Below are 15,985 nucleotides of genomic sequence, written 5' to 3' on the forward strand. Positions count from 1 at the left end.
CCATGCAAGTATATTTATTACTCGCATACAATTTGGGATGTGTCTTTATCTCCTAAACAGCCCGATCAAGGCTCTTCCGTCTGCGAACTGTAGCGCAACCAAGCCGTAAGCRGTTCCTGCCTTCCCCTTAGCTGGGGTCGCCCGTCATGCGCATGCCCAGCTGCTCCTTTCCTCCAGAGCAATCGGCTGAACAGGCCAAGGCGCAGCGCCGCTGTCCCAGCTTACCGGGGAGGCGAGGACTCTCCTCCCGAAGCAGCGGACGGGGGGAGCAGCTCATCTAACTCTCCGCCCCTCAACGGTCCCTTGCCTTGAAATGAAATTCTGAGCCAGCACGAGAGTGGGTTTGAGGAATAGAGACACCAGAAATGGGGAAAGCAGAGGGGAGAGTGCAGGCTGCAAGTAGAAGGGACTACGCTCACTAGAGTATAAATAAAGCTTTTGGGGTATTCCCCCCCCTCCTTTTTCCTTTAGGTGTGGCTGGTTTGTGGAGATTTCACTGCTTTCAGGGTGCTCTAAACCCCGATTAAAGTTACAGGCAGCCTACCCAGGTGAGGAAGTCTTTTAAGCAAGTTTTAAAGTCGAGTTATTTCCTTATATTGCTTTCTGAAAGCCCCTCTTGATTACAGTATCAATCTTCAAATGCAGTAAAGTGCAAGAGTAGCACAGGCCAGTTCCTTCAGGAGCACTTAACGAAAGCCAGGTTCAATTGTTTCCATCGGGATGTGACGGGAGCTGCAGCTTGCAGCTAATCAAATCTCGATTTGAGAGTTTCTGCGGAGAAAAAAGCAGGAAGCAACCTGGAAGTCGCTGCGGAGCTCCGCAGAGCAAGGAATAAAAGCCAGCAGCTGTAAAAGGATGCAACAGAATCGAGTAAAGACTCTTGGCATAGCTGAATTTAACCAGCTAACGACAGAGCTGAACATCCATCTGTCTTCAGCCCCAAATTCCTTATGGAAAACCGCTCCTTAGCGGCTTTGTTCTTGCACTATGTTGTCTTCTGCAGCCTACAGAGTTACTCTTCCCGAAGTGACGCTAACAACGTCCAGGCTCAGGTACCGTCTCGCCTCGAGGCGATCCCGATTAAAGCCACGCAAAAGGCGGACGTTTGAAATGCCATCTGCAGCAAAGGGCTTTCTCCACTCTGGAACCTGCCTCTGGCCGGTCCAGAGTTCAGGACCCRAGTTTGGCCTCTTGGTTTGCAGATAAGTCCTCCAAGCACAGCGGTCTAAAGTTTCACAGGATTTTGTCTCTTCTACATCTCTCTCTCTCTCTCCTCCCAGCCCCCTTATCAGACTTCATCAGCGTGCCCGAAGCATCCCAGCAGTCGCTGCCGCCTGGGATCGTCGCTGGAGGAAACCGTTTGAGCACAGAAGCCGTCTCAGCACTTCGTCTTCGCTCCAAAGCTTCAAACTCACCCACTCAACCACTCTGGGGAACTTCTCTCGTGCAAACAATTTGCGTGAAGTTAACAGGTGGTTTAGGAAGCTCCTGTGCCTCAGCCTCGAGCGTGCGTATTACCGTGCGGCGTCCTCATCTGGCAGACATCACCCCCCTGCGAGCCCCTCCAGCAGGAAAGCTTACGGCTCTTTCACCGGAGGAAGCTCTGAAGTGTCACAAAAACAAACTTTCTATTTCTCCGTCGTCTCAGGAACGAGTCTGTGCTTCAGGTGACGCTCAACTGATGACACAGCTTTAACTGTTAATTCTCAGGAGAGTAAATTAGCTTCGTCGACACYGTAAAGATCTGCAGTGCTGACGAAGGGAAAGTTGAGCTGAACCCAGATACTGAACCGAAGCGTGGAAAGGCAGCGTTCCCGCGTTGGTTCTAAGCTTCCACCTTTTTACAAGGCTCTCCCGGGGCATTGCTACTCACCTCCATTTTCAGAAATTAAGGCGCAGCCATGGGTAATCTCAAGGTAGTCCTTTATCTCCACCCACCAAAACATTCACCTTTAACTGAAAGCATTTTACAAACAATACAATGTTGACACCACTTACTTTTGCTCTGCATTAAAAGAAATAGTAAAACATGGGGAGGAGTATTACAGTCACACGGAAATTATGCAGAACCTTACAGCATACACTGCAGAAGTTAAAACCCCGGAACTAAACTCCTGATGTTTCCAGACAGACAGGCTAAGGGGACAAACCACATCTTTGTTAAATATATAAAAGTTTCATGGGGAAGAGGTGAGGTTTAATTTGCCAGATTGTGATGTAGCACTGGTTTGTACACATGCTCAAAAGGAAATTCTCCTAGTACAAAGCCATCTAAAAAACAGAGACCGCACAAAACCTAGCTACTAAAAATGAAAATTTGGTGTGTTAAAAAAAAAAAAAATCTATTTTCCAAAAAATCACTTTACAGATAAAGGCTTCCACTGCCTACATGAGTTTAGTAGAATGATAACCCAAAACATGGTGTGCTATGAAATTCACAGGTACAGTTATGTTAAAAAAAAACAAAAAACAAAAAACAAAACAAAAAGAAAACAGAAAACAGATGTCAGGTCTTATACACATCAGCTTCCCCAGAGTTTACTCGGTCTGCTCATCCTCTTGTGCAGCAGCTGCTTCTTGGCTTTCTTCCTCTTCGCCTTCTACCAGTTGCTGCTCTTCTTCCTCAGGGAGAGATTCCTCTGCAGCTTGTGAAGTCTGCTCCTCTGTGTCTTCCGCATCCAGGTCCACCGGTGTTTGTGCTTCTGGCTGTGCCTCTACCTCTGTCTCTGTCCCTGTCTCCTCTTGCTCCCCCTCATTTTCAGCTCCTTCCACTTCTGGGTTCTCTTCGCGATCCTTGTTCTCATCATCCAGGTTTTCTTCCTCTTGATTTTCTTCCTCATCCTTGTTTTCCTCGGCCCCTTCAGCCGTTCCTTCCTCTGCGTTTCCACTGGCTCCTCCTTCTCCTTCCTCATGCTCCTCTTTTTCTTCTGGGTCATCTGTGAAAGGATTCTCACCCTGCAAGAGAAGACAAACATTTGTTTGCCGAGTCTACCTCTAGCTGCTGCTAGCTTCGCATCTCTGCACTTGAGGAGGAATTCACACTAGGGATGTGCCAGCTACATGCAAAGCCTCTCAAGAGGCTATAGCAGTAGCAAAATTCAGGGGTTTGTTGCTTCTTTTGAACGCTGGCAACCACAGGCCAAGCTCTGTCTCTGTACGTGTGTCAAACACAGCTTTAGCCAGTCTCCTACCCAGGTAATTGATTCAACAACCTGCTCACGGTGGCCTCCTGCACCAAAAGCAGTCGAGTGAGTGGCTCAAAGCAGATGCTAATATTAACAGCAACTGCTACAGTGCAAGACAGGGGCCAGGGTCTCTAGCCAAACCTTCCTCCTTTAAGCTGTAGGCTTTGTTCATCCCGCTCGCTACTCGGGATTAAGAGTAACATGTGGGACAGGAGATGACGGATRAAGTCACCTGGCACTGTAGAGACTTGATGATGAAAAACTCGACAGCAGCCAGGAATCCAACGTGTTATTGAAACGTTGTAAATTACCTTGAGGTTCAGCTAACAACCTCCGAAGTTAAGAGCAACTAGTGCTGCAACCCACTTGACCCAACACCAAGCTGCTCTGCAAACACCTACCTTCAGGTAGCGTTCCAGTTTCTTACTGATTAGTTTGTTGTTGAGAATACTTCTTGCAACTACTAGAGACGACTTCTTGGACTGCTCCATCATGGCCTATACGGGAGCATGAAAGAAGAATACTTAGATTTTTGTCCTGAATTAACATAACCGTCCAGTAATCAGAGCCATACATCTCAACAGCTGAAGGCAGGCCACAGTGGCACCTGCACAGAACACGCTTAGGCACTCGAGCGAGTGGCATGTTGCCCCATTTAAGAAATCTGCAGTCTTCTGCCTGGTCCTGGATTCTGTGCTGGACACAAAGCTTTGGAAAGGTGAACAACAGCCCGGAAGGGGCACACGGTTTGGTTTACTCAGTTCCACACAGGCTATTTCATTTTTCAGTCTCCGGGCAATGGAATTTAAAGGCAGTCTGTATGCTCCGATTGCGCTGACCCGTACGGGACAGCTGAACTCTAACACTGATGGTAACACAGTCTGTTCAACATTGCCGCAGCAACGCATCAAAAAGATCTAAATGCCAAAATGCACACTTTATAACTAAAAAAGAGCTGCTGCCTCTAGGTGATTGAAAAACAGCCAGCCACCAGCTTGGATCACTTGACTACAGTGAAGCATATTTGTACATCGAAGATGATTTTGTTCCAAGCGGGAAAGCCAGAGCATTAGGAGAGAGCTTTTGCAAGGAACAGCATAAGAGACACGAGATCTCATTTTCAGATTGAGACGAGCGGCAGAGGCTTTGCTGAAGTTGCTCTATCCTGCTGACCCCCTGCTGTCGAGCTTCTGCAGCCTTGGGACACGAGAGCAGTCAAAGTTGACTGCAATCTCTCAGCGGAGCATAATTCTAAAGCCCTGAAGATAAGAAAATTCTTCCCGATTTCAGGTCTCACTGTCCCATAAACCGTATGGGCTACGAACCTCCAAATTCCTGCTCCTGCTATCGCAGCTGAATCCTACAAAACYGCAGCAGGATTCCCATCACAGGGAGAAGGTTGTGCCTCTTCGCTGAGCCAGGCACAGTGCTGCCAGGCTGCGTACTCACCCTGCGGTTGTGGTTATGGTCAAGGGACTTCAGGTGTTTCTGGATGATGCCGTACTGCATCGGGATGAAGAGGTCACAAGCAGCACAGTGAGCAGCCTCAACCTTCTTAATAAAATGCTCCATGCCAACATCTGAAAAGGAAGATAAAAGTGGCATTAACTGGAACGTAATTCACGGAACTACRCTATGTTGCGGAGTTTAGTGCAGCCTGCATTACAACAAGCTCATCTTCGACTCTTCCACCTGCATCAAAACACTTTGCACAGGGCGCAGGAAAGGCGCCAACGGAAACGCGCAGTATAGACAGATTAACAAAATGCTGGCGGCCCAGATATAAGCCTGGCTGCACACTGCAAAGATGAGCAACGCAAGCTGCAGCTGCATCAGCACTGTGGGTATCCAAAAAAATAAGTAAATAAAAATCTCTTCAGCCAGCTGATCATCTAGCTAGCTTCGACAAAGCTGGGTAATAACCTAAAGYGGCTGACAGTGCACTTGAATATACGCTAGGTTTTCCTGTTCAGCTATGCACCAGCAGGTACCTGCAGATTCACCTCTTTCCATTTATACCATTCACAGAGCGGAACTTTTTTGAGCAGCCATGACACGTTACGAAAGAACGGTCATACCAGTACCTGGGTAGCAGCTCTTACCTTGCGTAAGATCTTGGTCCCTATAGATCTGTTGAATGACTGCATTAATGTCTTCGATTGCTTTACGACGCTCTTCAGTTTTCCTWGTTTTGTTAGCGACGTATTCCTGCACGGCAGAAGATTTGTTGTGAACTTTTTTCTTGTTTCCTCCCCCACTCTCAATATGAGCACACTAGAAAGATGCACCTCAAAGTCCTGCAAAGCCCCACRTGCGTTTTACTGTGGGTAACTCTACCACTCCTTTGAGCGCTTAAGTCACCCGTTCCAGGCACAAAGTCTATGGGTAGGCAGGTAATCTCTATTTCCTGCCATCATGACCAGTAAGACCAGAGAGGTTAAGCGACCTTGAAAGGAAGAGGGCAGCTCTGATACTTCAGCACCCAGCTTTCCTCCACCTTTTCTAGTAGTTTCCCACCCAGTTATTTAGAGGGGCAGTTTGGCGGCTTTGCAGCATCACCATAAATAAATGGATAAATTAAAGCAAGAGGAAGAAGAAAAGAAGAAGAAAAAAAAAGAGCCCTTAAATAAGTGACATGAAATAAGACTGCCTGGCAACAATCTAGAAGACAGAACCTTAACCAAGATGCTCACCTGGAGGAAGTCAGCTGTTTGTTGAGGCAGTTTGGTCCCAACAAACTTGAAGTGTTCCTTATGGAATTTGCTCTCCAGGTGACTGTTCATCTCATCATCGTAGAAGGTCCGGTATTTGCATAACGAACAAACAAACTGGATCCTGTGGAGACAGCTGGATGTGAACAGATGTGATTTTCAAACCAATCCGCTCCAGCTCCCTGCTCTACAGGGTACCACTTTCTTACTAGATCTACTCCTTCGGTCTGTAGCTAAGGGATCACAGATAAACCACTATCATAGATCTCCGAACCTTTAAGCAGTCGTGGAATACTTTCCAGAGACTCTCCCATCTTTATCTACCTGCTCTTTTAAGTTTGGACAGGTGCAGACAGATCTCCAAGACTATTATCAGTGACAGCACATCAAATGTTACAGTCAAGATTGGCAGGAAAGCACAGCAACTCATCCAAGGAACAGACAAAGCAGCGGGACAAGCAGGAYGAAAAAGAGGGGCCCTGGCTGTGGCTACTATAGTCCTCCCAGAGAAGGGAGCGCGCATCCTCGCTAAAAAAACGGAGACATTACCTTTCTACCATGCGATCCCGATGCCTCTTCTTTTGCCGCTCTTGAGTTTTCTTGCCCGCCTGCAATTTGCGTTTGATTTGACTGATCTCTTCTTGAATTGTTAAAGCACCTAAGTGTTTAAAGCAGGTTGTATTTCAGGGCACTACTTGAGGCCACCACCTGATTAAAGAGAATTTCCCTAAACAAGTTTAGTAGTCAGCCTGACCAGCCCGCACAATCTAGAAATACCTCGGATTCAAGAAGCAATGTTAGAAGAAGCTGCTCTCCCTTGCAGTGCCTCCCACTGGCTAATTAAAGATTCACCTCTAATTTCTACAGCGGTGCCATCCTTCGCTGGCTTAGCTTTCCAGAAAAAGCTGCAYTGGGACAACTAGGGAGGAAAGATGRTGGGATTACGGGAGAAAATACATTAAATGAGGTTTCACAGACTTATTTTAAGTTCTGTTTACCAGTTCTGGTTTTAMAAGGTTTTAAAGTTAATTCGTCACAGGTTTGATTTTAAGATGTACCCACTCTGATCTGTTTGGCCTCAAAATAAAAACTGGCAATTAAGAAAGCTTGCATAAGGGGAACGATTTTACACAGTCATTATTTTCAAAAGGCAGAGAAGCAGCTTCTTTGCCTGCCTGCCCCGGCACGTGCGCAATCTCAAATTCACATTTCCTATCAGCGTGACGGGCAGCACCGACACATCGCATGGGCAGGTTTCTTTGCAGCCCTTCTCTAAGGACCCTCTTCTTCCTGGTTATCACAGCGCTTCCACTACTAGCCTCGACCAAGCACTGTAAAAGCCAGAAGTGCCCAGGAAGCAGGGAAGCGCATCCTATTTCCACCGGCTGAACCAACTTACCCCCCCCCCCCAAAAAAATCAAGTCTGTGGCACAGCAGGCAATTGAATCTGGTTCCCTTAAGCCCCAGGCTAGTAGCTTCACCAAAGGGCCAACCTACCTTGACCAAGGGATCCAGCTCCTCCCTAGCAGGACTTTTACAGCATTTCCTTATCCCTGAGCAGACATAAAGGACGGGATTCACCTAACTGAACGCAGACATTACAGCTGAGCTAGTCCCCCGCTGCAGTCAGGGGGGGATCTGAGAGGTCTCATCCTGAGGAGCAGGTTGGTCATGCCCCAGAGGGGCCCCGTGTTTCTCCACTGGCTACGGCAATGTGACTCACACCTGAGCCTCGCAAATACTTGCCAGCACTAGCCGAGAGCCTGGCCCAGTCCTGCCCACGCTTGCGTGTAGCACCCCACCTCTGATACCTAGCACAGCACCAGACCGGCATCCCCAGGGGACTTCAGGGCAYGCGCCAGAAGCGAAGTGCCCTTCGACGTGAAGGTGCGGAGGTTTAGCTCAGCTCTCCGAGGCACGACGAAACCAGAAGAGGACAGTGAAGCCACAAGGCTTCTCTAAGGACTGACGGAGCCTGAATAAACCCATCAGATTTAACCGCTCGATCTCTTCTGGCCGCGTCAGAGTCCCGCACTGGAGGTGGGTTATGCTCTGTGCAGAGCTTCAGAGCACGAACAAGCCCTCTGCTCTCTGTTCTGTGAGCTGTCACATGCAAGCACACCAACTCACCTTTCTCAGAATCTTTTCCTTCTTCATCTTCCCCCTCCTAAAATGCAACGTTGGTAAGTTAAGACCATCCAGAGTCACACACTAGCCTATAGAAAAGGAACGCCTGTAGGCTAGTTGGACACCTTCACCGGCACGCTGCTTCTCAAYCCCTCCCCAGATGCTCATACCGCTGCACGGAAGAGCAGTGGTAGGAGCCATCTCCAGTGCCAACATCTCCATCAGGACCAACCTCTCCAGTCGCCACAGAGCGAGGCAACATAATCCCACGCTTCACTTCGCCTCGTTACGTCTTTCCGACGCAGCCATTTTGATTTGTTTTTCTTTGCCACTTAAGAGCTCTTTGGACATGGGTGTCTTACAGTATTTTTGGGTGTCTTGCAGTGACACCCAAGTATTGCGCCTGATGGGTGCAGTCAGAAAGTCCCCGTAATGTCCACGCTTCCCTCAACGGGAGTGTTTTGCTGCCATCCGCTCCCCCACCAAGGCTCTGCCACTTTACTAGCTCCAGTACTGCTCCACCTCCAAGCAGAACTACAATTTAATCACGAGAAAGGGCAAGTTTTCAGGAGTCACTTACACCTCTGGAGCCCTCTTTCTCCTCTTTTTCTCCCGATTCTCCTTCGGTTCCCTCCTCTGAAATGAACAGCACAGTCAGCATAAATAGGGCGGTAATCCAGCCAAGATCAACGTTAGCAGATTTATCACCACGTTACACTCGCAACAAAGCGAGGCGACTCTGCCAGAAATAAAGACCGGCAGTTTTATATCACCAGGGAGACAGTCGTGAAGCAGCCCTGCGCTTACCGTTATCAGAATCCGAGTTATCAGAGCCATCGGTTTTTGCCGCCTTGCTGTCAGGTTCATCCGAACTGTTTGTTTGCTTTCGCTTCTTAGCGGTAGGGTCCTTTTTGATTTTCTTTTTCTGCAGCTGCGAGGGAAGAGAGGGGTTAATCCTTACAATAGCAGCAGATATTCCCCCTCTCAACCAGCAGCAACTCATTTGACTGATTTCTGTTCAGTTAAGCTCCCCACACGTACAGATATGCTACTGATAGGCAAAGCTGGTCACACAAGGGCAGTCTACCACCACATCTGTCCTATAATATACCACGCTGGACCACAAAAGACTGCAATATTTTCCTACCTTTAAAAACCTATGTTTTTGTTTGTTTTTTGATTAAAACATCCCACATATGAATACGCTCTGCAGCCGAGCGTGACCTCCTCAGTCTACTTCGGAGAAAACATACAACACCAAGCCAATAACAAACAGAACTAGATATTGCCACTTCCCAGCGTGTACTCTGCAGCCCTTTGCAGCAGGACACGTGGGTCTGTTGGGAAACACTTAGTCTCTATTCAAGCTAAACAGGTGCGAGGGTACTGCCCAAGCACTTACTTTAAAGTCCGAGTCCCATATTTTCCAGTTTCTCCTCATTCGTTGTTTCATCATGCCTCCTCCAAAGCGCATGTTCCCAGAGAAACCTCGCATTCCCTGGAACATGTTGAGTTCGGGGATAATGTTGTGGGAGAAGAGGGACGGGAGCCTAGAGGAACCATGGGGGCCAAAGCCCCGCGCACCCATCGACTGCGGTGGCTCATTCCACTGTCCTCCCATGCGCCCGGAATACGAAGACACCATGGGTCTGTTATTGCGCCCGTCTCTGGCCCAGTTCTGACCCCGCTGGCCAAAGTTGTCCCGCGCTCTGTTCTGGTACTGGTCCCTGCGGTTCCCGTAGAAGTTGTCGTAGTGACCTTCGTAGGAGTTGTCGTTGTCAAGCTCGGCCTCGCCATAGTCGTAGCCGGATCTGTACAGATCACGGTCGTTCAGTGAAGATCTTGAGTCGTAGGACTCGTATGAATCGTACCTGCAAGAGTGACAGAGCAAGCGATCCAGTCAGTAGCATATCAAGCACCATGTCAGAGCCTGCTGAGAAAYGGCAGCAGAGGTTAAGCTAACAAAACCCTCCGAAACAGAACTGTTTCTTTATAAAATATCACTAGATGTTGCACTCAACATGGGAGTTTTTCCCCCATCRAGTGGGACAGGGGTTGGGATGGGGCACAGGCAAGCGAAGGGGGCCTTAGCAGTGACAGAGCTACAAGGATTCAGTTCCACCTCCATACATCGCAAAAGGACCAGAGATCTTCAGACAGGGGAAAACCTGCTGCCAGGGAGCCCCTCAAACCACACATTTGTTTGAGAATTCCCGAGACATGTTTTTTTTTTTTTTGTTTGTTTCAATATAACATGGAGCTGCCGAGCTGAGCAAAGGCTCCTTCATCAGCTGAGGTCTGGGATTATCAGCTGTGCAGAGACACACACTGTTTGAAAGCATTTGCCTCTCTTTCCCAGGCATCTGCTTCAAATGCACTGGGAGAAGCTAAAGTGAAAGGAAGACTTAGTTGGCCACGCAGTGAGTCCCCAATCCTGCCCAACTCTGTCCAGAAATACTTCCAAAAACAGGACAGTTTGGCCCTCAACTAATTAGGGACTATCTTGGCRTAATCACAGATTTACAGTTATAGACCCTGTCCTTCCCCGCTCCTGCGGACACAAGTACCCTCTAAGAAACTCTGAGTAAAAAAGCCAGCATAAATAAATGGTCGGGACAGTTTTTAAATCAAGGGGTTTTCTTAATTCTTTTTCCCAGGGAAGAAAGCTGCAGAGGATTTTTAGCCTTACATTCCTCAGCAAGCAACCGTGGCACGTACTTTGCCCTGGAGCTTAAAAGGGAAGATTTGCGCGCTTCGCCGCRGCGCTCTGCTTCGACTGACGAGTCGAGTTAGGAAGAAACCCCACACCCACCACGGCACCAAGCTTCACCTCGCGCGAGAAYGCGCCGCCGAAGCGACACGCCACCTCGAAGCGCAACTTCACGCCGTCAGGCTTTAGGGTGAAGCCTCGAGAGCAAGCAAACGGCAAGGAAGCCAGCTGGGGAGAAAACAGCACCCCAAATCCAAGGTCAGAAGAAAGCCACCCCAAATTGATACAAGAAGAATCGTTCAGGCTGTAAAATCAAGTCAGCTGCCAAAGGCAAAGAGATCACGTCCAGTAACAAGTAAGCCCGAACAGCTGAAACGTTGAGTAGCCTCTTCTTATTCTACTAGAGTTCTCCAAATTATGTATTTTCTCTTGCAACGGTTTTAATTATTTCCTGCGCAGAGTGGGAATTTTTGGTCTCCTTGCCTTTTAATAGGGGGAAGGCTGCTACTCCTCTACCATCTGGCATGGCGATGCCGGATCAGTAGAAACACACGTAGCAGCCAGCATCACGTCTGCGAGCGGCCGCCTGCCAGCTCCGCGCCAACCGCGCGGCACGCACGAGCTAAAGCGGCAAAGCTGAGAAGCCCCAAACTGGGTTCGAAGAGACAGGAAGCCAGGGAAGAATTTAACAGTCCCTTACTAGAAATACCGTGCTCCGAGTGCTGTTAAAAAGTGAGCAATGTGCCAAAACAATCCGTTTAATACAGTAGTAGTTTTGCTGAGTTGCTGCTCTGCAGGAACGGAGGAGGACAGTCATGTCAGTACGTTGTACCGGACTAATATTTATCCTTGAACTTTACCTTGGACAACACACTGTGGTATTTTGTTTATTTTTATATATATATGTTTATACACAAACACACATATATATGTGTGTATATATATATATATATATAAATTTATTTATATATAATTTTTACTTTTTTTTTAATGGAATAAATAGCTACCSTGTAGAAATACCAAATCCTGGTTAGAGACTCACAGCGACAGTTAATATRTAGGAAGCCTTTACGATTGTTTATTAGTACTGAAATAATTAATAAAAATCAGCAAGGTGTAAACTGCATTGTAGATTCAGACATTTACTATGACACTGGTTACAAAAAAAAAAAGGCACTTAAGTGCTAAAAGTCAGTCTCTAAATCTAAATTAATCATTTTTAACTCAGATTCAATATGAAGTAGTCTCTTGTTTTCCTTAATGCTCCTGAGAACAAGCTAAAACATTTTTTTTATTACTGCTATTTTACTGAAGGCAGCCAAATAATTTCAACCACAGATGGAAACGCTATTCAGTAACTACTACAGTTGGGTTTTTTTGCAAGACATCACTCAATACACAGTGTAAATGCATACTATGCAATTAAAGCAGAGGAAAAGACGGCAGCTGAGCCAATTCTGGACATTCATCCAAGTCGGAATACGGAAAAAGGCAAAAAGATGAGGCCAGTCAAGGAAAAAAAAAAAACACCAAACAAACAAAAACGAGTGGCAATGACTCCAGCGAGGGGGAGAGCAGGACACCAGCGCAGCCGTTACTGAGCCTCCTCATATCTCCTCACGCTCTGCACTCACCTGTCTCCACCAGAGCTGTAGTGTCCTCCTTGCATCGAGTCCGTATCTAGGTGAGACACCATGTCTAAGCGCTGGTTCATTTTCCCTATAACAGCGTCGGCATTGCCACCGCCGGAGGCATCGGGGTTCATGTCAACGTCCGAGTTCGCCATTTCCCAGGAGTTGGAAGTTGCCATGCCGTATCCATAACTGCCCGAGTTATCCTGACCGTATCCATAGCCGTAATTGTATCCATCATAGCCTGGAATGAAAAGAAACATTCTTATTTCCTATTATACAGCTTAGTGAAYGGTTGAATCTGAATTTAGAGGCAAAAACCTCCCTGCCCCGAGTGGTCGTCACAGCAGGGGGAATTAAAACAAGCACGAGCTTCTATTTGAGTCACCTATAATTTTTAACTGTGGAGAYCGCAGAGGTTTAATAGAACAATTCACTTGTATAAATCCCATCAAACACAGCAACGCCCTATAGCTTTCTCTCTACCAAAGCATACCTGCGTGCAAACAAACCCTCGGACAGGCTCTCCACCGCCCTTCTTACTGCAAGAAAATTAGGATTTGTTCCAGTCGCAGCAGACTCATCAGCTAAGTGGTCCTCTCCCACCCTGCCACAAAAATTAAACAGCTCTGGAAATTTTTAAGTCGTTTTTTGAATTTCAAGAGGCTGAGAGATACCAAGCACACGGGCAGGACAGTGCAAAAGCTTCAATGTTACGGCTGCTCGCAACTCACCAGGCCTTGTTTCTTCAGAGAAACTCTCCTCCTCCTCACCCACCTTCCTCTACCTCGACCCGGCAGGCTGCAAACCTTTCAGCAGAAGGGAGCGTGCCGGCGAGCAAYGAACAAAACAAGATGTTTGGGCTAGCGTTTCTCAAACGTTTTAAAAGGAAAASCAGCAGAGAGGTTTCTGTTCTTGCTAAAGAAGTCAAAAAAGTGTTATAAATGGGGAGGGGGGAGCAGGGGGGGATGAAAACCAGAAGCTGCTAAGGCTTAAAATTGAGACTTTTCTTTTCCTCCCACTTTACAGGGCTGCTTGTGTGTGTGGAGAGGTACGGGCACAGATTATTCTTTATTCAGACCCACTTCTGATGTCGCTCTGCTCCTGGGTTGTATGGAACAAACTGCTACTAAGTTCACTCTGGTTTTCCAAGTAGCAGAGGTTTTCTGAAGGGGAAAAAATCCCCCAACAAATATGCCGTGCACCCGCTAGAACAGGTTTTCTGCGTGACAAGTGTCACTTACAGCACTAAAGGAAGCTGGTCTGTTTGCTCCAACAACAAAAAAAGATTAAGTAAAAGCAAGTAGTTGCACAGGCAGAACAGTTGAAGGCTTTGCAGTCTCCACGCTGCATCAGAGACACGGATGGTTCAACACTGACCTCAGCACATCTCCCTCGGGCTCAGAAAACCCATCTGAGCTGTGAAGTGGAAGCTAATAAATCAATTTGACAGAAAATTACTCAAGTTTTTAAATGTACTTGCCTCGGTTCGTCCCAGAGTTCCAGTCTCCGTAACCTAGAAAGAGACCAAAAAAAGGAATCAGAGCTGAGTTTAGTGCAGTCCCAACGTTTGYGGCCGAAGAGGGTCCTCCGGTCCCCAGCACCCGAAGTCAGCAACACCCTCTGCAGTCCTAGAGGGYCACACCAAACAGGCGAACAGACCAGGCCGTAACGTCGCCCCCGCAATGACAAGCAGGACGTGCTGCTAGAAAAGCGACATCCTTGCCCAGCTCGTGCAAAAAACGCCCCAGCATTTTATTTCCAGAAGTTCCTGGCATCGATGGCCACAAAGAGCCATCTGGAGGGAGAACGATTTCCGCGCCTGCAGGAAACAGCAGCGGGAAGAGCAACCGTTTCGCCAGGGAGCTGAGCTCGAGACAACCGCGCAGCTTGACCTTGGCCAGAAAAGAGGGAATCACCGGAGACCCRACGTGCCACAATCCAGCCTTCAACTAACACGTGGCTTCCACTTCCTGTACCCTCACCGGGCACTTTTTGTCACGCAAATTCCTCTAATTCCCCCACCTGTGACCAAACACGCGTTCACCATCGCTTCCAAAGYGCAACTGGCTCCTGCAACTTCCAGCAACAGCTTTTGAAACGGTTCAAAAACCGCTAGATGCCTTTCGGGGTGCTCCTAAGGCACGTGCCCTCCTCTTTCAGCATCAACAGCATCTGCTACCAACACTGGTTCCAGCATCAAGCGCTTTGCCGGCACAGGTAACACATCCAGGAAGGCGAGAGAAATCTCACATCCCTCAGAAGGAAACCGCTCCGATTAGCACCTAAGAAGAGGGGCCCGAACTCAGCAACAAAGTTTTTAGCTGTTCCCATCATATGCCAGCCTGGAGTCTCTCAGAGTTGACATTCAGCTGCCCTTTGAGGCTAACAATTTCTTGGTGGGCTCTGCCTCTTCGTCCTTGCAAGAAGCCAGCTGAAAGATTCAGAGACCGAGACAAAAAGACAAGATCTCGGCGCATCCACACACCGCGCAGTGCTGCGGATGAGCCGTTCCCATCCGACGTTCTCCGTGACTCGAGAACGCTTCGAGTCTAGATGCTGTCGCCGCAACGTTCGTATCGAAGCGAGCGCAGCCTTACAAACCGGGGTACGCAAGCGCCTCGTTTCCGCTCGCGCAAATCCAAACGTGTGCTACCGCCCTTCGGGAAAGCAACTGCGCTTTGCAGGTATTTGTAGCTATTTCCCCCCCAACCCCACCCCCCAAAACAGAAACTCTGCTTGTCAGGAGGCAGCTGCTTTTCTTCACCTTCTCAGCTCGGCGTGTTGGGCTACAGTAAAATCAACTCAGAGGAAAAATAGTTTATAGGGAACATAGCAGAAAGTGCCCACACACGCTGCTGCTTATTGCTCCACAGGTGAGCACAGATGCAAAAAAAAAGAACCAGGAACAAAATAAGAAGAGAAGCAGCAAACCCACCGCTAACTTGAATTAAATTAGAAAGGAGGGTTACAGGCATAACTCGCTTCCTTGCGAGAAACTCCTCTCAATCAGATGCAGCTGGATAAAAATAAATAAACTAGAGCACAGCTAATGAAACCAGATGATGGCGATGCCACGTTTTGGGACGAGCGAGGGAGCGTCGCTCTCGGCGCCGGTTCCTGGCTCCAACGCTTCTCCGCAGGGCGGCCAAGTCGGTGCTCGGCTCCGGCGAGCTCCCGGTTCCACCGGTGACGTCCGGGGCTGCCAAAGGTCGCAGCGTCCCGCGTCGCGCCCGGTTTCCAGGCAGCGCCTGGGCCAACGCGGGTGGGTTTTAGTGGTTTACTTTTTATTTTATTTTATTTAAGAGGGAGCTGGGCCAACGCTTGGGAAGGGCTCGCGGCTCGGAAAGGCAGAAAGGTCAGTGCTGAGGCCCGGGAGGCTTCAGGGCGGCTGCGCCGCCAAACCGGGCCCCGTGGCGGCGGGAGGGCTCCGTGCCGAGCCCGCTTGACGCCTCCGCACGCCGTGCACGGAGCGATCACCGCGTCAGTTCGGGTCAGGGCGGGCAGGTACCCGCCGCGCCGGCTGACCAAGCCACCGGGAACAGCGGAGCGGCGGAAGGGCCGGGCCGGACCCGGCCTCTCCCCCCGGCCGGGGCGCCCAGGCCCGCGGCACCGCCTCGG

At 48.7% G+C, this 15,985-nt stretch overlaps 1 protein-coding gene across 1 annotated transcript in view; it reads right to left on the reverse strand.

The window, feature by feature from the left end:
* Positions 1–1,906: 1,906 nt before the first annotated feature.
* AKAP8L (A-kinase anchoring protein 8 like) overlaps positions 1,907–15,985 on the reverse strand; it is a 14,423-nt gene continuing 344 nt past the window's right edge. Inside the window, exons 2-13 of the mRNA XM_085317054.1 lie at positions 13,848–13,880; positions 12,368–12,608; positions 9,426–9,894; positions 8,831–8,954; positions 8,604–8,659; positions 8,027–8,063; positions 6,446–6,554; positions 5,879–6,020; positions 5,288–5,393; positions 4,635–4,765; positions 3,587–3,682; positions 1,907–2,955 (exon numbers count right to left, since the gene is read on the reverse strand). Coding sequence (XP_085173180.1) covers positions 2,539–2,955; positions 3,587–3,682; positions 4,635–4,765; positions 5,288–5,393; positions 5,879–6,020; positions 6,446–6,554; positions 8,027–8,063; positions 8,604–8,659; positions 8,831–8,954; positions 9,426–9,894; positions 12,368–12,608; positions 13,848–13,880 — 1,961 coding nt within the window. The 3' untranslated portion in view covers positions 1,907–2,538. The remainder of the gene's footprint in view (positions 2,956–3,586; positions 3,683–4,634; positions 4,766–5,287; positions 5,394–5,878; positions 6,021–6,445; positions 6,555–8,026; positions 8,064–8,603; positions 8,660–8,830; positions 8,955–9,425; positions 9,895–12,367; positions 12,609–13,847; positions 13,881–15,985) is intronic.

Source organism: Rhea americana, unplaced genomic scaffold (assembly GCF_003343005.1).
Source record: "Rhea americana isolate MKP2758 unplaced genomic scaffold, rheAme1 scaffold_488, whole genome shotgun sequence".
Classification (NCBI taxonomy): Eukaryota; Metazoa; Chordata; class Aves; order Rheiformes; family Rheidae; genus Rhea; species Rhea americana.